Consider the following 21227-nt stretch of genomic DNA (forward strand, 5'->3'; position numbering starts at 1 on the left):
CCGGTGCCCCCCGCAGCCCCATCCCCCGTGCGGCGTGGCGGGTGCGGCGCGGTGCCCGTGCGCGGGGCGGGCCGGCGGCGGCGCGCTATATAGGGCGGGCCGGGCGGCGGGAGGGGACAGAGGGGCGCGGAGTGCGGCGGGTGCTCGGCGGCAAAGAGAATAAAAAGACGGGAACCTTGCTTTCTTAATTTATTCCCCACCCCCCCCGCCCTCATTTCCCGCTCTTTGTCCTTCTATCTATTCTGAAGCGGGTTCGGATCAAGTTTTCTTCAGACTGTCTGGCTTGGCTTTTTAAATTTAGGGCTCTTTTTGTATTTGGGGGGATTTTTTGAGTTTTTTGGTTTGTGTTTTTTTTTTTTTGTACAAGGCGTTTTATAATTTTTTTTTTCCTGTTGTGTGTGGCAAAAAAACCTCGCAGTTCGATTCGAGCCGAGTGATTCAGGCGCTCCGCGGGGAGGAGCGGAGGGGAAAGAAGAAAAAAAAAAAAAAAAAAAAGAGTTGACTTTGTCGTCGTCGAGCTCGCGGTGCCTGTATGCGGGCGAGGACACACGGCTGAGCCCCTCGGTCCCCGCGCCGCCCGGGGCTCCGCTCTCCCCGCACCCGCGCTCCGCCCGCCCCGCTCCGCTCCGGGGCGCCTCCCCGCCCCCCCCGCCGGTTGCCATGGTGCCGCGGCCCGGCGTGCTATGGGCAGTGGCGGCGGCGGCGCTGGCGCTGCTGGTCCGGCGGGCGGCGGTGGCGCTGGCGGGGCCCGTGGTGCGGTGCGAGCCGTGCGACGCGCGGGCGCTGCAGCAGTGCAAGCCCCTGCGGCCCGACTGCGCCGAACGGGTGCGCGAGCCCGGCTGCGGCTGCTGCCTCACCTGCGCCCTGCGCGCCGGGCAGCCCTGCGGCATCTACACGGAGCGCTGCGGAGCCGGGCTGAGCTGCCGCCCGCGGCTGGAGGAGGCCCGGCCGCTGCAGGCGCTGCTGGAGGGGCGCGGGCTCTGCACCAACGCCACGGCGGGCGGCAAGCTGCACGCCTTCCTGCTGCCCGCGCCGCACGCTGCAGGTAAGGGGGGCGCGGGAACCTCTTCTCTCGTGGGATGCTTTTGTGCCTTGCTGAGTTTGGGTGGGTTAAGTTAAAAATGAGTTGCAGAACGGCAGAAAGTGGGGACAGGCTTGCTGCAACCCCCGCTGCAATCTCCTTCCTCCTGCAATCCCCTCCTGCAACCACCCCCCCGCTGCAACCCTCGTCCGCTGCAATTCCTGCAACCCCCTTCCTCCTGCGTCCCCCCGCTGCAGCCCCATGCTGCAACACCCCCCCCCGCTGCAGCCCCATGCTGCAGACCCCCTGCTGAAACTGCATTCTGCAACACACACCCCAGCTGCAACACCCCCCTTCGCTGCAACCCCCTCCTGCCCCACCCCCGCTGCAACCCTATTCTTTCTGAAAGTCCCCTCGCTCACTGCCTGCCGGCCGGCCGGCCGGCTGCGGGTCTGCCAGGGCACTCGAGCAGCCACGCAGCCGAGGCTGAATTGAAAGAGGGGTGCCTTTGCCGGAGGAAAGGAAGCTTTAAAGCTTTAACTCATTTTTTTTTTTTTTTTTTTTTTTTTTTTTTTTTTTTAAATAGGGTGTGTGGGCGTGGGGAGGGCTTGCATGTTGCTCCTGCGGGTGCGTGGGGCTGCCAGGCTGCAGAGCTTGAATGGAGAGAGGGTTGAAATCCTTGCGATTCGTCCCCAGTGTTCCTGGAAAGAGGATGCGAGAAGACTGGAGAGCGTGGGCTAACTCCTGCGCTGCAGCGTGGCTAAGTCAGGGAATGCTAAGCACGGAAAAGGGGGGGGGGGGGGGGGGGGAGAAGAAAAAAGAAGCTAAATGTTCTCCTGGCCCGGGAAGGTGGTTGTTCAGAACAAAGCATTTGCACTGCAGGACTTAAGAGGATGCTGGGTTTTTTGCCTGCACTGCAAATAAATCTTTGGTCAAACGAAGCTTTCCCGTACCTCTTAAATGGCTTATAAATGAAACGTTCACAGAGCAGGTTTTGTTTTGTTTGAAAAGGAAGGGACGGTTGGAAAAAGTTCTGTTAGCATACACATTTGGAAACTTAAGACAGGGAAACTTGGGATTCAGATCAAGAAAGCACAGTCCCTCTATGCAAACATTTAATTAAACTGTTTGCTAACCAACAGCAAGTATGTTAACATTTATTTAGTAGAAAAGTGTGTCAAAAGGCTTTCCACTGTTTGCATTTTTAAAAAGCCAGGAGCTTTTCTGCTAGGTTGCAGAGGCTCTTCATCTGGTTTCTCCTTAGCTGAGAAAGTGGCACCAGTGCTCCAGTTAACTGGCTTCTATGAGAGTAGGAGATCTCTTAGTATACTTAACTTACGCGTTCCTCAAGCTGCAGCAATTTGAGAGTTCACGGGTACTCACTGAAGTTTTAAATCACGTTGAAACATGGAGCAGCTTCCTTCGTTGTATGAATTTGGCTCTACATGTCCAGCCTTCACATTAATTGGAAACAATGGGAGTCTGGTTGGTACTTGAGAGTTGGTGCTGTTTAATGGAGAGTATTGCTTTTAACAGTAACTGTTAGAGAAGGAGAAAGATAGAGCTGCACTGTTCTGAAAATCTTGCAGTTTTCAGCCAAAATAGTCAAAATGTTGAGTTCGTGTTTCTGCATTCTTGACTGACGGATTTTGTGGTCAGGAGGAACTTTGACTCCTTAAAAAGTGTGAAGTAGGACCCTTACAGTTCATATTCAAGGAGTGAAGGTTGCAAAGTTGGGGTGCAAGACAGAATAAGTATACTTAACCTGTGTGACATAGTGCTTGCCTCCTCGTGGGGACCGTTCCCCTTTCAGCTCAAAATGCAATGCAACACTCCCTGTTATGCATCCTCCCCAAACAGGATCACACAGCTAGGTCCTGCATCATGTGCTACACTTCTGGTCATTTCTAGTTTACAGAAAGTGCTGGAAATTGGTATGGGGTGGAGTGTGATACAGTAGATTCTTCACAGCAACTGTAGTAGGCCACTGACTTTCTTTACAGTTTGCTTTTTTGTGGCACTAAAGTGTTAAGTAGTACTGCGCATATGCAAGCTTCTAATCTCTTTTTTAAGGGAGAAAGTAACTCTCAGCAATTTTCTGTTGCAAGGGTGTAAAGCTAACATGCACCAAGTTTTGTGAAACAGAGTTAATCAAATATGCCTTACAGTTTAAGATGTGGCATTACAGCCATTCCAAACTGTAATGTAACAAGTACTGTTGAAACGTGATTGCCTATCTAAACTAAAATGTCCAGCCTGGTAATTATTCAATGCACTTTAAGGATGTTTTCTGCTTACTTTTGGTAGAGGAGGCAAACTAATGAATTGGACTGATTTCAGAAAACCTAGTATTCCTATTTAGGAGATTCAGGTTTATAATATTTTATTGTGTTATTTCTTGCAAACTTTATAGAGGATGTGGAAAAAAAATTACCACTGCTGAAAAACAGGACATTAAACCACCGAAAATATGTTCAAATACCACTGAGAGTCTGAGTTAAACCCACAAAAGCCAGGAAATTTAGACTTAAGACTTAAACTTCCTTAATCCATTTGCACTGGGAGCTGGATTTTCCTGGTCAATTATGTCCATTGCCAGCAGTGGCTACAGTAAAACCACTGGTACCAAGATGTTAACTTGGTTTCCCTCTCCTACCTTTTTCTTGTTTATTGGCAGTGCCACTATACTGCCTGTGTTGAAATATTTAGAGTCAATGGGCTATGGGAACACGGACTGTGAGCTTTAGCACTGAATTTCTTGGCTTTTGAGTTTTTTGGGGTTTTTTGTTGAACCATTAAGTACAATTTTAATATGGATTTCCAGGATGTTCCTTGCATGTCAGTGATGTGCATTCCCACTATAATTTCCTTTAAAAACCCAAGTGGCCATCAGCCAAGGCAGAAACTAGTGGCATTTGGTGACTTAGCTGGTGGGAATATCCAAACTTGAAAAATTCCCTCTTGGAAACACAGCCAGTTTCAGTTACACTGCAGGAGTCTCCTAAGAAGGAGAAGCACAGTGTAGACAAATACCTCTGAAGGTACAGGAAGACGGGATATACCATATTTTGAAAAAATGTTCTGTTGTGGTTTTGTGGGTGGTAGTTTAAAGAGAAAGTATTTTTGGAGCACACCATGAAAGGAAATGTTTGTCCTTTGACACCATTACAGAATGAATGTAACTTTTTTGTCCCTCACCTTTAAAATGTATTTTGTACACCTAGAAATGTTTCTGATTTTAATAGCAGAAGAATAAAAATGTGGTATCTTTTCTTTCCCGTTCTGTTTGTTGAGTAAAGTTAAGGGGGAAAAAAAAAGGCTTAAAGCACTTAACTAGAAGCGTGATGCTATGTGGTAGAATTTATTGTATCAACGCCCTTTTTTGTTATTTTTCAAATGACATTTCTGGGGAAGCAGAGCCCCGGGTTCCCCAGGGTAGCCGGGTTTCGCTGCCCGTGTTTAAGCCGCGGGGCAGCAGCCGCGGAGGAGCAGCTCCGCGCCCCGGGCCATGGGGCTGCTGCGGGCGGCGCAGCGCTGCCCCCTCCTGCCAGCGGGCGGAACTGCAGCGGGGGACGTGGGGCATGGCTTGCAGCGAAGTGGAGGGACCTCGATTTGGGGTACTGCTCAGCCAGCACGGGCGTTGCAGTGGGGTAGCTTGCGAGGCTGCCGGGAGCAAGGGCGTGCTTCGGTTACAGAAGTAATTACGTGGCAACGAAGGTGCTGATGTGTGCAGAATGCTCTGTTGCTCATCTTTTTATGTATCTGCTATTTTGTAAAAGAAAGTTAAGCATGTAGACTAACCTAGGGGCGTTTTGCCCTTCCAGACACAGCTGGCAGTTGATTAACATTTTTTCTCCACTGCATTTGTTCTTCTTAAAGGAAATTTCAGTGGTTCAGAAGAAGATGACCGCAGCACCAGCAGCATGGAAACTCAGGCCATCCCAAACTCTCACAGGGTGCCAGATTCCAAATCACATCCACCGCACATCAAAATAGATATCATTAGGAAAGTCCAAGCCAAAAATACGCAACGCTATAAAGTGGAATATGATTCACAGAGTACAGACACACTGAATTTCTCTTCTGAATCCAAACAAGAGACTGAATACGTAAGTTCTTTTGTAAATGGGAAGGCATTTCCCAGCATCCGAGCATTCTTGTGTGTGTATATATATATGCATCTTGTGCATATGACAAGATAAATAAATAAACTAAATAACTTAATGATGGAAATTATTGTAGCCATTTAGGGAGTTCTGGCTGTTTGACAGGTCTTTTGACAGGTATTGGGTCTGCAAATGCAGACAATCAGCAGATCACATTCAGAAAATTCATGGAGGTCTAATGCAGTGATGTTTACATTGATACAAGTATGATTTTCGTGTACTCTGAGAGATAAAAGTTTTTGTTCCCCCTGTAATTATCACACGTGTGTGAGTGGACTTGGGACAAGTTTAATAGTGTCATCATTAAATCTGATTGCAGATAGCATTATAGGATTGCAATAATGGCAAAAAGACATGTTTTGAATTCAGTGTAGAGGCACTGTGTTCACTCTCCATGATGCAAATCAAGGGAGTTAAACTTAGGCTGGGTTGATGATTAGGATCTTGACTGATTTGTCATTGTTTGTATGACGTGCTGAACACTGCCGCTACTTACAGTTGTCATTTTGTGCCACTGCCTAAATGTAAAGGCTCACTGGCAAGTGAGATGCCATTGCTTCCTATGAACTGTGCCCAGTGGATTTGCAGGGCAGCTGGAGTGTCATGAATCTGAGGGCAGAGTAATACCTCTTCCTGGACATCCTGTCTGATAACCCAGTTGTTATCTCTGTGCCTGTTCCAGATGGCCTAAAAAAATACATCTGGATTACTTTGGCACTTCATCAAAACAGTTGTGGTGAAACCACACATGGCCTCCCATCTGCAAAAGAAGGTTTTGAAAATTGTATGAAGTGGAAAGTTGTGTCTGAAGGGAGAGTGGCCTCCAAGTTAAAAGGCAAGGGTGCTGAAGGTGCATATTTAGTTTGTCGCTGATGTCTGGACATCTAGTAAAAACACTTCAGTATCTATCTTCCAGTGTATCCTTGCAAACCCATGAAGTAAACAGTCTACAGTAAAAGAATGAACTTTGATATCTCTGAGGAAATAAGGTCCTGTTCTTAACTGGGATGAATATTTCACTTACATGGTAGTTGGGCCTCATTAGCAAAGGTGCAGCTTTGCTAACAAAAAAATATTAATTTCAAACTCCAATTGCACCAATTTCAAAAAATTGCATCAAATGAGTCGTGTGTTGATACAGTAACTTAAACATTTTACACCCATGCGAAGGGATTTTTTTTGGTCTCTGCTTAAGAAGCAGGGTGGTGGACTGAGTTAGTAATGTGCTCAGACACGAGTGTAGCTAAGCATAGCATTTGCAGGCTGAAACTTTTGAATCCCCATCTCAGTGCTGACACTAACTGCTTTCTTGGCCTCTAGCAAAATGTGAACTTGTCTGCTTCTGGTTTTCTGACTGTAAAGTGGGGCTCATAATGCTTTACTCTCTATCCTGAAGGGCTGTAGTGAGAAATAATTAGGTGGTGTTTGAGACACACTCTTAAAAGTGCTTCTGGAAGTTCTTTTTGGCTCATTGTCCTAGAGATAATCCTTTCTTTGTTGTCAGTCTTTTGCAGATGGGGAAAGTGAGGCACGTGAGAGTATCATGTGCAACTTCCTTTGCATGGCTGCATCCATTTTGTCCAATTGAAATTGCAAATATTTGGCCTAAGTTTTCATTTTTTTTACTTGTTTTCAATTAAATCCATCTAATTCAAGCTTTCAAATGCAGCAGAATGAAAAAAATCAATTGGCATTAGGGAAAATCTTCCAAGTGGTGTATTTCCAGTTGTCTACCTTCTTTTCCCACTTGGTGCAAGGCCAGCTTTTCCAAACCTAAATTATGTTATATATGATCGATTTACATACTGGTTAAGGCTTCCTGTAGATATATGTGGCTGTGATTTCAACTGGAAAAGCCAGTCTATACCTCAGCGTAGGAGAGGGGCTCCAGTGTTTAGAATTATCTTGGATAAAGCAGAAAGTCAGAATTTTATGTGTAAGTGGTCTATCTTTTGATATATCCAGCCATTACTTTTATTTTACGGATTTTTGGAGGATTGTGCATCTTGCCCTTTAAAGATTTATTAAGTCCTGTGTGAAAGATAGCAGCTGGGAATGAAGTTTCATCTGTGTTTTTTAAAACATGCTCATTAACAGGGTCCCTGTCGTAGAGAAATGGAAGACACATTAAACCACCTAAAGATCCTGAATGTCTTGAGTCCCAGGGGGTTTCATATTCCGAATTGTGACAAGAAGGGGTTCTACAAGAAAAAGCAAGTAAGTACAGAATCTTGATCATTTCAATTAGTGCACTTTACATATTCTACTTCTTTGCTGTGGATCTTGCCAGCAAGGTGCATTATGTATCATTTTACAGAGGAACTTGTTCATTTCTAGTTTTAGGAGCTGATCTGATAGTGCTGAACCTTGTCACATGGGGACAGTGTTTTTATTTTCTGTTGTTCGTGACAACAGCTTGATTTGAGAAACTTCATACCTAATCACACATGGATTGACTGGTGTCCTAGATACTAATGCCCTCTGGTTTAAAAAAAGCAATGCCTCTGTAATAACCCACAGAGCTAAATGTTGCAGTTACCATATGACTGCAATAGATCAATGTTTTGAATTGTAAATAGCTGCTTGAGAGTTCCTAGAAGAACTGCACTGGATCATATTACAAAAAGCAACTCGAGAAAGAGATATATCTGTCCTTTATGGGCTACACAAATCGCTTCCAAAATCCAGGTCATGTTATCATGAAAGTGATACATCTAGTAATTACTCTGCAGCAAGGATGGCTTCTCAGCCATTTGGTTCTGGGGTTGTGAACTTTCTTGACAAATGCAAACCTAAACTTTAGGTATTTATGCTTTAGTTGTGTCCGTATGAGCTACAGCAGTGTTCTCCATCCAGTGCTGCCCTTGAAGCTCGTTCATAAACTTGGGGAAGTGCAGGTTGTGCTGGATTCTTTGATTAGTGCATACATCCTATCTAATCCCAGTAGTTAGTGACCTGCCTCCAAATGTGTTTCTTGGTGTAATTCCAAAGTTTCTGGAATTGAAAAGTTTCTTTAAGGTTTTCCTCAAGGCTAACCCTCTGTGAGGACAGATTTTGTTTGGGTTTACACATGTCAGCATCCCTACCTCCGGTAACGAAAAGAGTGGCTGTGTTACTAACTAATGCAGTTCATTGGCTGGAAGGGAGAGACCAACCTCTGACCAGGCAACCTTATTTTAGGAATGGTATCTTTCCATTTTTTGGCTCCCAGTTTTCTTAGAAACAGTCTTTCCCCTTCAGGTATTCCCTGGAGCTCTGTGTTAAGCTGGCAGTGCCAGATGGGGCATTTGCTATAGGGGTGAGGTTTCCATCCTTCCCTTCTGTCATCAGCCCAGCACTGACTGTTGTTTGACCTTCAGTGCATGCTGCTGAGCCGTCTATGATCCTCAGCTTTTCTCAAGCAGGTGGTGGCAACTCCCAAGCAGGGACAGAGTTTCTTTTTGTTGTCTGGAGTATTGAGAAGCCTGTATAACTCATGGCCCATTGTGTGTAAAATAGCACAGAGCAATGCTCACATCTTGGTCTGTATTTTTTCAGAAAATAGATCCGACTGCTGTGTGGAGTCATTCAAGAACTGTGTTTTTTGCCTGTGCCGTAAAAGCGTTTTCTTAGCTGCTGTTGAAGAGCACATCTTTTAACTGCGTTCAAGACACATAAGCATACTGTAGCACTTCTCCTTCTCTAGATATTAAAGAAGACCGCAGATTGGTATTTACTTTGTTCAGTAGAGTTTCCTTTCATCTGTCTTCAGACTCTGAGGTTTTTGCTTTGTCAGCAAAAAGCTGGTGGTTTGCATGCCGTCTCTGGCATGTGTATGTAGTAAATCAGATCCACAGTAAGCACATATTAAAGTGGTTTGCTTTAAAGAATGACTGTACTTTAAAGTGCAGTCATAGTTCTGCCACCAAGATAGGAAAAAAGGAAATGCAAAGGAAAAAATAGGAAAGACAGATAGGACACTTATTTATAGTCTTCGTTCCTAGAAGCTGATTTATGAGATTAAGGTGTTGGTACAGAGCAAAGATGTGCTTCTGCCTTCTGTGTAGCGTCTTTGCTGCCTGGAGGCTTTCAAACTGCTTTAGAAAAGGTTGCTGTGCTACGTGTAACAGCCCGTCTGGTTAGCAAACATAGAGGATGAAGGGGCACTTTCATACCTGGCCAGTCTTGTTGAGTAGTGTGCCAATTTACACAGATCCAGTAGTTTCTATGGTAGTATGAGACAACTTGGGATCTTGTAGGAGATGCCAACAAAAGGAGCCCATGTGAGTAAATATTCTACCTGAAATGCAGTTGAAGTACTTCTGTGAATGAACCTCAGTCAACCTTCAGAACAGGCCTTCACAGGTCAGGCTTAGAGAGTCTTGTCACAAGAACAAAATACAAACAAAAAATAATGTATTTGAGTTGCCCTTGCAGAATTAATTCCTAGAAAAAAGCATAATTTTGGGAAGTGAATGAATCCTGTCCAGACTGAGTTCACTATCCGCAAGGCAATATGCCAGTTGTGTTTGGCTTTCTTGTGGAGCATCAACACTTAGGTCTAACATTTTGGGCACTATGAGCAGTTGTCTAATCTCATCAACAGAATGCTAGGCTATTTTATTAATTTCCTTCATTGCTTTATTAGCAGCATTCAGTCAATTATATTCTGTTGTGACAAAAAAATTCAGAATTATAAGTTATGAAGTAGACAGTAGATCTGTCAAAATATATGTGAGCTATGCATTTTTCATGGTGGAAACAGCTGTCAAAACCACTCTCTGGGATGATAATGTTAATAGATGTGTGATGGTAGGAGTCTGATAACTTTTGATCACCCTGGAAAGCATTAAAACTCATTCAGGAAACACTTCGCCTGTTGGTATATTCTGCCCTCTTGGTCACCTGCTCTTCACGTCAAGTTGAAAGCAGTACATTTTCAAGACATTTGTGGATATTTAGAAATTGACTTTTCAGGAACAACAATAAATAATAATTTGCATATGTGAAACCATTTGAAGAACATAAGATTGTCTGTCAAGGTATAACATGAAAATTATTTCACACCTTGAGTTTATATATGAGCTTTTCTCTATCTAGTAGATCTAGTAGAATTCTTTGTCTTATTAAATCACATATGTAACATTGTACTATTCAACTGTGGTATATAGATATATTTGCATGGAATAGGTTGATATATGCATATTTCTTTCTCAAGCATGTAAAAAACAGTTTTGATGAAATTAGGATTATTATATGGGGCAATTACTGCAATTGCCCCATGTTTGTGTACCAGAGCCAGATACTCATCTAAATGTGAGCTGGCATCATTCCACTGAAAACAGAGCTGGGCTTGGCGGGAACCAAAATGGCTCAAGTTAATGTCAATTCTGTCTGCAGTACGTTCTGGGAGACTGCAGTTGTAGCTCCATGGAGATGTCTGGGCTGACCAGGAATTCAGTGGGATACCATATGCTTTGCTGTGCCCAACAAATGCTTCTGCAGCACTTTTTTGTGGGAGAGGGGCAGGTGCCATGCAGCTGGTGTTTCTATCAGAAGTAATTAATGGTTCCACTGCTTGGGCAGTTTTCCTGCTTTTTGAACTTCTGAAATCCTATAGAAGAGCTAGGCAGAGCCTTGAAATGTATATGGGGTGGAAAACTCAGAAGAGTGGATATTTATATATATATGTGTATTTCCATATGAACTATCTAACACTTCTGTAGGGAGAGTAAGCTAACTGCTTCATGTTAAAAGCATCACTTTTGAGAAGTCCTTTATTTTATACAGCATGGCTTAGTGGTAGTACAAAATTGCAGACTGGAAAGGTAACTTGTTTCCTCATCATTTCAGCTGTAGACTGACCTAAGGGTTTTGTTTTCCAAATAGGTTGCTTAGAAGAAATTAAGAAAATACTAGTAGGAAAGGTTTTCCTGCAGACTAACTTCATATAGTGGTTAATTTCAAAAATTGATTATGCAGTTGTAAAAAGCAATCACAACCTCCAACAGCATGAGATAACTTTAATTGATTATTTGTTTTGAGAATGATGCAAGCCTATGAATCAGCAAGAGTTGTGTAACATAATTCATATTCTTCTTCTAAAAGGAGAGGCTGTGTTACTATTATTAGCAGAAGTGTAGTTTCATGGCTGGAGCACCAGGCTGGCAGCCAGAAACCCTGTGCTCTGATTCGGGCTCCATCTGTGCCTTCTCTCTTGGGAAAAACAACTCAAGAACTGCTGCTTCAGTTTCCTTTTCTGTGAGATTTACATTGTGCAAAGGCTGTTGCTTATGAATTTCTCAGTTTTGAGCATGAAGAATTTAAATCACTGTTAATATCACTTAAGCTGGAGTCCAGTCCATTTGCCACTAGAATTGAAGGAAGGTTTCCCATTGACATGTGTTGACTTAGAGCAGCCATTCACTGAAATCCTAGTGACTACATGCAATCCCTAGTCAGGCTTTTAAGACAATAAACGTAAGATTTAGTACAGAAAACCAGCCAAACAGGTAATTAGAATTGTAATGCAGCTAACCATGTAGTTTAGCAAATTATTAATTTTGCTGTTGTCTCAGTGGGTTTGTACTTCATCGCCATTTCTTAAAATAAAACTGATATGTACTTAAGCTTGACTTTAATGCTATTTGCATAAGGCTAATGCAGAAGGCCTGCAAATTCAGAGAAGAGAAGGCATCTTATTTTGGCATTGGGCTTGTTATTCAGGAATAGATCAGAAGGGTAGATTAATTTGCAGTTATAGTGATTAACATTACTTAATATGCTCTAAAATAAAATAAATAAGATGGAAATTCGTTGGAAGTTGTATCCAATGTATGATGTGCTTATATGTCTTTTACAAGTTCCTAGTGAAGACTCCATGTTGCCCCAAATTACTTGGCTCAGGGGCCTATATGCTGGTGCAGGCTGTCCCAGGAGTAACTCATCTTCACAGTTCTGTCTGACATACCACCCTTTCACCTGAGGCGCTAAACTAGGTATTGAAAGGGTCAGGAACTTTGGGCAGCATGTGAAGCACAACACTTGCTCAATGTTTCCTTGCATACTTGCACATGGAAAAGACACTGTGTCCAGGGTTGCATACTGAATGCAGCCTGCAGTATGTATGTCATTTAGTCAGTTTTCACCTTTCTTTGTTCCTTGAGAAGAACGTTACTTACTCAGTACATACTACACTTCATAATCATTCAGTGAAGTTCCGTGTCGTTGCCTGTCTAGTAGTAGTTTCAGGTGTGTCAGTATTACTCACAAATTCCACCAGGCAACTTCCAAAGCTGACATTAGGTTGTAGACTGGTACATAAGCAATCTTATTTTATAGGAAAATATATATGCAAAGTTGTAGTATACCTAGCAGTTGTCGAAGTGATAACTCTGTTACAGGAGGATTATGTATCTGTTAATAAATGTCAACTACAGTATTGAAATTCCTCCAGCAAACAGATGCAAGCCAAGGGTGTTTATTGCTACAATGCCTGTCTTTGCCAGACCTGTGATTTAGCATAGAACAAATCTGTTAACTTTCTTTTCCAAAGATGGGTCCCAGTTGTCTGCTTGTACTGTTATAACTAGTGCTGGTATTCAAAGGGGCAATTGTGCTGCCTAATATATAGCAGAGAGCAGCTCATAGGGTGGTTTTTGGTAGTTTTCAGAGCAGTTTTATTTTAGAATTATTAGACCCAAAGGAATTGATGGGCAGAGAAGGTAAGCTTTTATTGTAATACTTTGTAGTGGTAATAAATATTTTGTTTCCTTCTATCATATGCGGCCAGGATATGGGAGTGCAACTATCAGATGAGCAGGAATCCCTGCTGTGTAACACTAAGAGCAGAGAAAACAAAATAATGATAACTGGGTCTTACTATGCTGTTTCAGTGTCGTCCATCTAAAGGCCGAAAAAGAGGTTACTGCTGGTGCGTGGATAAATACGGACAGCCACTTCCTGGATACGATGGCAAGGGAAAAGGAGATGTACACTGCTATAACTTGGAAAGCAAATGAGGGCTGGGTGCCAGCTCTTCTGGCATCTATGTGTGGCTGCTGGACCTCGCAGAGACCTTGGAGGGGCTGGGCAAACACTGTGGACTGCACTGTGCATGGAGTAATGAGCTCTGCCTCCTGCGGCAGATAGGGAGTTGCAGGCTCTGTGGACATTGCTGCAGCTGCACCCTGCCACCACCATGCATCGAGCTTCCTATAGGATGCATAGGGAGCTCTGAATCCCCACGGAAATCTGCACTATTGATACCCAGAGTGAGACAGAAAAGGCACTTCAGAATAGATTCAGGGAGTCTCCACGGACTTTTTAAAGAACGGCCTGTGACCAATTTGATCCTGAAAGATACTGGTTTTTTATTTCAAAGAATTTACAGATTGTAAGCTTGTAAAAGTATTAAACAAAACAGAAAATCCACAAGGATTTAAAGGTTAAGCTTTTTTTACAGGTCTGACGGGAAACTTATCTTCACGGGTAAAAATTTTTATAAAAATCTCAACTTTTTGAAGAAAAGTATTTCTAAAATAAAGACATGGCTATTTTTTCTGTAAGATATATTATGAATATTCTTTTAGTCTGTATTTAATATAATTGTTTTTTAATAAACTTTATTTAAGTGTAACATGTGAATACCAAATACTACACAATAATTCTAGTGTATACTTCTGTATGCAAAGAGAAAGTAAGGTTATGGAATGATTTACAAATATGTATAGATCCATATGCATACACACTGATCTACTCTAGATATAGAAGTGAATTTGTAGGGTGAAGGAAGTGTTACCAGAAGAGATTAAGTTTTGTTATTTGAAGTAACTACAAATGCCAAGGTAATATTTTTTTAATTTAAAAAATAATATTTTATATTATTGGTATTTCTAATGTACCCATCACTGAATTATGCCACTGGAAAGGATAACAGTTGCACTGGAGCTCTTGGTAAAGCATTCTGTCTGTTCTTTGCTTCAGTTTGTGCAACAGAACCTACATTTCCTCTGTTTTCTTCTCACACTTAATACAGAATAGTCATAGACAAAAAAATGCCATTACAGTACCACCCTTTCTAGTTGCTTATTTATTTTGAAAAGCTGTATGTATTGTCTGTTGTGTTGGTACACTTTACCGAAGCACATATTCTGTATTAGGAACTCGTGTTTAAAGCAATGCTGACAAGATGGGGGATCGTGGACCTGGATGTTGAAACCCCCGTGCTTCATTTATGCTACACACAATTGTTGCTTGCTTTGACTTTGGTATAAATAATTTGCCTGTATCCAAGCACAGAATAAGAACCATTTGGTTTAAACATTTAAACCAACTGCCTGGTATGATGTTGTATGTACTTTTAATTGGAAGATATTTTGTTTTGTTCTGGTGTGTGATGCTTTCACATAAGGAAGACTTTGGCAAAATGTTTTTTTTTAGTTTGATTGTTTACTCAACTTCATGGCAAATTTGTATAACAGTGAAATTTGGGTAAGGAAAGGTGGCCTATGAAATGTAACATCTCTCTGGAAAGTAATGCCATATTTTGTATATGTGTTTATTTATATATTTTATATAAATATTTTATATATTTATATAAATATATAATATATTCTTATATGTGTCACTATAAATGTTTTATGTCACTGTAAAAAAAAAACAAACCACATCAACACTAATTCCGTGTTGGGTTGAGAACTCCGTGGAGATGGAGGGCAGTGGGTTTCTAGCCAATGGGACCAGGGGTTATGCTGATGTAATGGAAGACCACGGGGCTGACAAGTCTGTTTCTGTCCTGACCCATGAATTACAACTACCCTTGTTACTGCCAGCAATGGCAAATGTCTTAAAAATCTGGCATGGAAAAGTTTGGATATGCAGTTTATCTGGATCAAGACAGCCAATCACCATAAATCAGATGTTTAAAGCCTTACCATGAAATGTATTAGCTGAACAATTCTGTGTGCATTCCACACATCTTCCTAACTTCTAGCTTATTAAATGACTTCACATCATCATTAAAACTGAAATTTTTTAATCATAGAGTGAGAAAAAAAGTATGCATGAAGTGATGCTTGCTCCAGGCTAATACAGGTTTCCTGACAGACAGCTACAGAAAGCTTTGTGAGGTGAAGATCTATTGCAATATTTTTACTGCTAATGCAAATGTAGCGCCTGCCAAAAAAATAAATGCTGGGCCTTCTTATTTTTTTTAAGCTGTAAACCAGTTCCTTTCAAATAACTTCACAGAGGGAAGAAATTTATATATAAACCAATATTTGGGTACATAACCATAGATAGGAAAATAAGAGTTGGATTCATGAAAGTGAGCTAGTATTTTGTCTTTTTTTAAAAAAAAAAATCACTGTCTCGTGAGCTTTCTAAATAAGAAAAACGGCTTCTCGCCAAAAAAGGTGGATAGCTGCCTTACAAGCCACATTTTGCTGCTATGCAAGAAATGTTTTAACAGGCTGTGGCAGTATTGGTGTATTTTGTCACATCTTTAATCTTTGTATGTTTTGACCTACCATTTAAAACACTGTAGGGGCTGACTAGTAAAAGTCCTTGAGTGATACTAAATTGTCTAATCTTTGCAGAGCACCAACCTAACTTTTAAAAAAATACATCTCAAGGAACTCAAACTGATTCAAGCAAGCAATCTGTCACATGGATTATTTAAGAAACTGTATTCAGCTCTTCAGTGGTACTGATGGTCTGTGTTACATAACAGGGAAAACATAATAGCCATAAAGGAGAAACAAACCAAAAAAGAAAAAAAAAAAGAATTGCATGTTTTGCAAGTCAGTTTGATTATTTTGCTTCACTGTATCTCTTTGAAACAAAGGCTGTGCCTAAAAATATCAAAAAACTCCCAACTCACCTGTAATTTAAAGCTTCCCCTTTTTTAGAAGTTGCCTTTTAGATATTTTTTATTTGAGCACAGTTGCTTGCACTAATACTGGATACTTCCCATTGTCTATCTGATGTTACTAGCAGCTGACATTCTTGGTATGAAATATGAAATAATATTATTTCCCTCCCCAAAAAATTTGCTCTTAAAAATGAAGAGAATCAGTGGTGACATTTTGTTCTTTTTTCCCTTAGCATTCCTTTTTCTATGAAGACAAGGGTTCAATTCAATAGACAAGTCACTTGTCAGTCAAAGATTTTTCTTATGGCTATGGAAACTAGGCTGCAATTTAAACAAAAATATTTGTGGGCTACATCCAAGCAGCAGAGTGTGGGCAGCATGAAGCAAATGCATGGGTCAGTATCAGTTCAGATGAAGATCTCCACGCACAGGTTAGAAATGTTTCTTGCTAAGCACTGCAACAAATGAAGGACTTGGGTTTTAGTGGCAAAGATGGGACCAATGCATTAGAGAACTACCTCCTGGTTTGGTGCCTTCACTGTCTTCAGCTCAGGTGGTTTGGGGTTTTTTTTTGTTTTTGTTTTTTTTGGGGTTTTTTTTGAGTGGATATTTGTCAGCTGCTTTCTTATTTTTAACAAGCTCTTTCAAGAATCTCAGGTGATCTGGATGGACATTATGAAGTCTCAGAAAAATAGTCATAACTGTTTACACATCAAATATTTGCGTGGGAAGGCACTACAAAAGTTTAATGTATGTACTGAGAAGTTGCTGATTTCTTTTTGGCCGTATTTTATGTCTAGATGCTACACAGGTACCATATATAACCCAGATTGATGTAGTAAGTATTTATTTTAACCAATGTAATAAACAGTTGCATAAATCCGTATAATTGGCCAGAATGCAAGTAAAAGCTGCATTTAGGCAACTCTATTATCTTTTGAACTATTTGAGAAAGTTCCCTTTTTTAATAGACCTACTGTGCTATAGTCTTTTGAGCTCAGAATACCCTTTTCCAATTTTTTGGCATGCATGCCCTTGAGGGCATAATGTTAGCTATTTGTGAACAGGGGAAAAGGTTTCAATGAATACCAAACCCACAGAATTAATTAGCTTTTAGTACAGTCTGAACTTTTTATGACTAAATTCCATAGAAACCTTAACACAGCATAATTCGTTATTGAACTGAGCCCTAAATTTAAGTAATGGTTTTACAAACCTTTTGGGAAATCATTTTTTTGGTATCTCTAGTCACTCTCTAAAACTCTGTAAGCAAGGTTGGCTCCACAGAGATTTTAAAATATTAGCAATAGAAATTATATTTAATGTATGAAAAGTCCTGAGCAATTTTCCTAGATGCTAAAGCATACTAATATTCAAAATTAAATATTTACATGGGTAGGTGTTTTGTAAGGGATTCTCCTACCCCTTTAGGAACTCTTAAGATCTATTAATTTATATCAGAATATACTTGCTTCCTGCCTTATAAAGGACCTCTTTTTCTTCCCCTACTGCTTCTTTCTTTCTTAGAGAACCAAAAATAAGATCCATAAAGGGTACTAGAGTATTCCAAGAGCAAGTTTTTAGCAGCCAGTATCAGTAATGACTTGATCTACAAGTGTGCAAAATTTATTTCAAGGCCATTAGAAGAGAAGTGTTTTGGTGTCTCCAGTGGACCTGGGTATCTTGTTCCAACTGGAAAATATTTAACATTCATTTGATTTTGGAGTCTCCACTCCGCAAGATATTCAAAAGCTGGATAGATGTGGTCCTGGGCAACTGGCTCTAGGTAATCCTGCTTGAGCAGAGGGCTGGACCAGATGACCTCCAGAGATTCCTTCCAACCTCAGCTATCCAGTGATTCTATGAACCTGTCAGGGTATGGTACCTTGGTGTCCAGAGTTCCAGTGCATGAGATTGCCTACATTATATGATGCATTGATTGAGAAAATGTTACATCTTTTTTTGGTAAAAGGGAAATTTCCTGGTAAAATGGCAATTAGTGCAAGTTTGTTGTTCACCCAAAGAAGTTTTGTTTTTAAAACTCTGCATTTTACGTATTACTTCTTCCAGTTCACATTTTGAAGCTGTAGAAGCTTATACATCAGCCTTAGGCAAAATTCCATTGTAAAAACCTTTGCTTTTGGTTTTGCCCTGTACATATGTATATTAAAAATGCAAATTACTTCAAGGCTGAAAGTTCCATCTGGAAAAAAAATGGAGACCAGATATTAGCAGAAGCAGAGGGTAATGCTGCAAATCTCAGTTTATCCTTGCAGAATGCATGTCCTGCTGCAGTATGTATCCTGGCTTTCCACTTCTGCTGACCTATCAAAATTCCTTAAGAGCCTTTCTCTGTCATGGCTTATTTCCCCCCACCACTCTCTCCACCCATGAGGATGGAAAGAAAGTTACTGCTGCAGAGAGCAGCTGAGATTTCCTGCAGAAAAATCTGTGAAGCTGAAAAAAATGTCATTGAGAAGGACTGCTTCCCACAGCCATGTATGGTAATATCTTCCAAAAGTGGGGTAGTAAAGGGACTTACTCATGAAAGCCAGGCTGAGTGTTCAGTCGTCTTGCTCCCTGCAACTGTAGAGCAGAGGCTATTTTTGCCTGCTTATGCCACACAGAGAATATTCAAGGTGAAGACTTCTTTCCTGTATTTGCTACATGTCACATAACTTGTGCCCAGTACAAAAAACCTAATGGAGCTTGAAAAGTTGATTATTGCTTTATCATTTGGGTGCCACAGGCAACCTTCATCCCTCAGATCCTGACATACAGTTCCATAGCTGCTATTACCCTGCTACCAGTGACACATTGCTGCTCTTCTTTTCCTGTTCCTTTGCTGGGACTGACTGATGAGGGCTTAGCTGCTGATGCAGCAATAAATAGAAGCCACAGGCAAAAAGAAACTATGAAAGAAGATGATGGTATAGCCAGCGTTTGCTCTAGGTCTCCAGAGAAATCCCACATTAAGATGATTTTCCAAGGAATCTCAGCATCTACACGTCAGCCCATTGAACTACAAAGCACCATCAGGGAGAAGGAGAAAAAAAAATAACACATCACTCCTGGCACAATTATGCGACTAAAACCCTCAGCACAGGCACAAATGTACTGATCTTTGTTAGCTTAATAGGAGGAGCTTGAATTTGACAGAGCAGGAGGAAGACTGTGCAGTGTTCTGCACAGTAAAACTGCAGCAGGAGGCTCTGCTGGAATAGTAGTGCCTGCTGGCCAGGCACTATACCTGCTGGCCAATGCAAGGAAGCATCAGAGACAAGTATGTGTGCAGCCCTGCCTTCCCCTGTTTGCCTTTGTCTGATGCCTATACTGCCACTCCCAGGTGATAATCCAACACAGAGTCTGAAAAGGGGAGCAGAAACTTTTGCGAAATGAAACAGACAAGATATGGAATGGGCTAAGTTTAGATTAGAGCACCCTTGATCCCACATTTCTCCTGCAGGATGTTGCCCTCCCAGTAGCATAGCAGCAGCTTACTGGCAGGTGAACTTTGCACCCTCAGGGAAAAGGCAGGTCAAGAAAGGAGGAAAGGAAGGAAAATAAAATTAAGCCCTAGTTTATTGACAGAGCTATTGTCAGGGCTGTTTTCATTACTCAGAGTGCAAGCACTGATATATTGGCTCCTGCCCCACTCCTGATGGGTTTGGTACTTTCTGGTAATACAGAACTTAACTGGCTGAGCTCCCAGCAGATCCTCTCTTTCTTTGTCTCCTCTTGACTTTACCTAAATATGACTAGGTAATATAGGGTGACATGTCAGTAAGACAAGCTCTCCATTTACCCAGTTCTCCTACTCTTATTCACTATATACAATCTACTCAAGTCTTAAAAGACAAATGTGCTAAACACAATTAGACATTTGTTAAAATGCTCATACTCCACTTTCCCACGTGGTCTGAATCCCTGCCTGATTCTCCATGCCATTTACAACAAGTACATAAAATAATCGCTCCATAAATACTAAATGTGTCAGCAAATAGAAAGCCTGGGACCTGTCTTTAGTGTGGCCTGGGGAGGCTGTTTAGGCTAGTGTTTTATCAGTGAAGCGATAGCCAAGGAAAAGTAGAAGCACTTTGAAGGTGTTGTCTGAAGATAGAGATAGGACTTGTCAATTTGAAATGCAGCATGGGCTTGATAGTCCAGTTCAGAATGAGTCACTCGAACTTTTTGTTTTACAGATTATTTTTATTATTATTATTATTATGGGTTGGGCAGGGATTAGACATCGGTCTTGTTCTGCAATAACAAGGCAGCAATGTGGGTAGAAAAATGACATCTATAATTCTGCAACATCAGTTGTTGCTTGAGTGCTGGTAAAGTAGAAACATCTTGGGTTCTGACTTTGTAGCTAAAAACTTACTCTGTTTTAGTATTTTGTTGGGCCTCCCTCTTAGTGACTGATGCTATAGGAACCGAGCACTTTCCAGGAGTGCAGTAGATCTTGTGACAAGCCTCTGCCATGTCCAATTCTTTTCCATGCCACTTTCCCTTGAGGATAGAAAGCTACACGTGACACATTTTCTATTTGCTTTTTTATTTTGTGATGTTTAGGACTCTAATCACAAGTGCAAAGTGAAAGGAATATATTGGTTTTGGAAAGAAAAAGGCTAAATCTTGACATGATTAATATCTGATCATGTTTTGGGCTAAATCTGTAGAAACCTGTTTTTTGCCTAAGTTTCGCTTTTGCAGAGCATGTGTTCTTAAGGTAAAGAAGTGACAGAGATGCTGATGAGCTTTCAATATTAGTGTTGGCTGCTCTCCATCCCCATTTTCTTTCTCTCTCTTTGCCTCCAAATGTGTCTCTGCCATACCCCAAAGTTATAAGCAGAATTGACTCAGTATGAGCAGAGCCCAAGACCAGGTGACTAAGTGGTCTTGAACGGCTTTAGGGGAAAAGGAGGGTAGAAAATAAAGTGCAGAGGGCAGTGACCTCATTTCTGTGCTATGAGGATTTTGCAGCTGGCAGTAGGCCAGGGGCAGGAGGAAGCATGGCTGGAACAAACCCCACTGCAGTAAACCTGTCAGGGTTTTGTCAGGAAGAAGCACAAACTGGGTAGGTAGGGTTCTCAGGTAACATGAACCAAACATTACAGATGCTTAGCTAAGACCTTCCTAACAGTTAATTTTTTTTTTAGGTGGAGTAGGAGGAGTGCAAGACGGT

The 21227-nt window shown here is 41.5% G+C and overlaps 1 protein-coding gene across 1 annotated transcript; it reads left to right on the top strand.

The window, feature by feature from the left end:
• Positions 1 to 206: 206 nt before the first annotated feature.
• On the top strand, positions 207 to 14785 carry IGFBP3 (insulin like growth factor binding protein 3). Its single transcript, XM_009568458.2, has 4 exons — positions 207 to 1045; positions 4901 to 5130; positions 7285 to 7404; positions 13062 to 14785. Exons 1-4 carry the CDS (start codon positions 661 to 663, stop codon positions 13185 to 13187), a joined length of 861 nt encoding a protein of 286 aa, XP_009566753.2. The 5' UTR covers positions 207 to 660; the 3' UTR covers positions 13188 to 14785.
• Positions 14786 to 21227: the final 6442 nt, after the last annotated feature.

This window comes from Cuculus canorus, chromosome 2 (genome assembly GCF_017976375.1).
Source record: "Cuculus canorus isolate bCucCan1 chromosome 2, bCucCan1.pri, whole genome shotgun sequence".
Taxonomy (NCBI): Eukaryota; Metazoa; Chordata; class Aves; order Cuculiformes; family Cuculidae; genus Cuculus; species Cuculus canorus.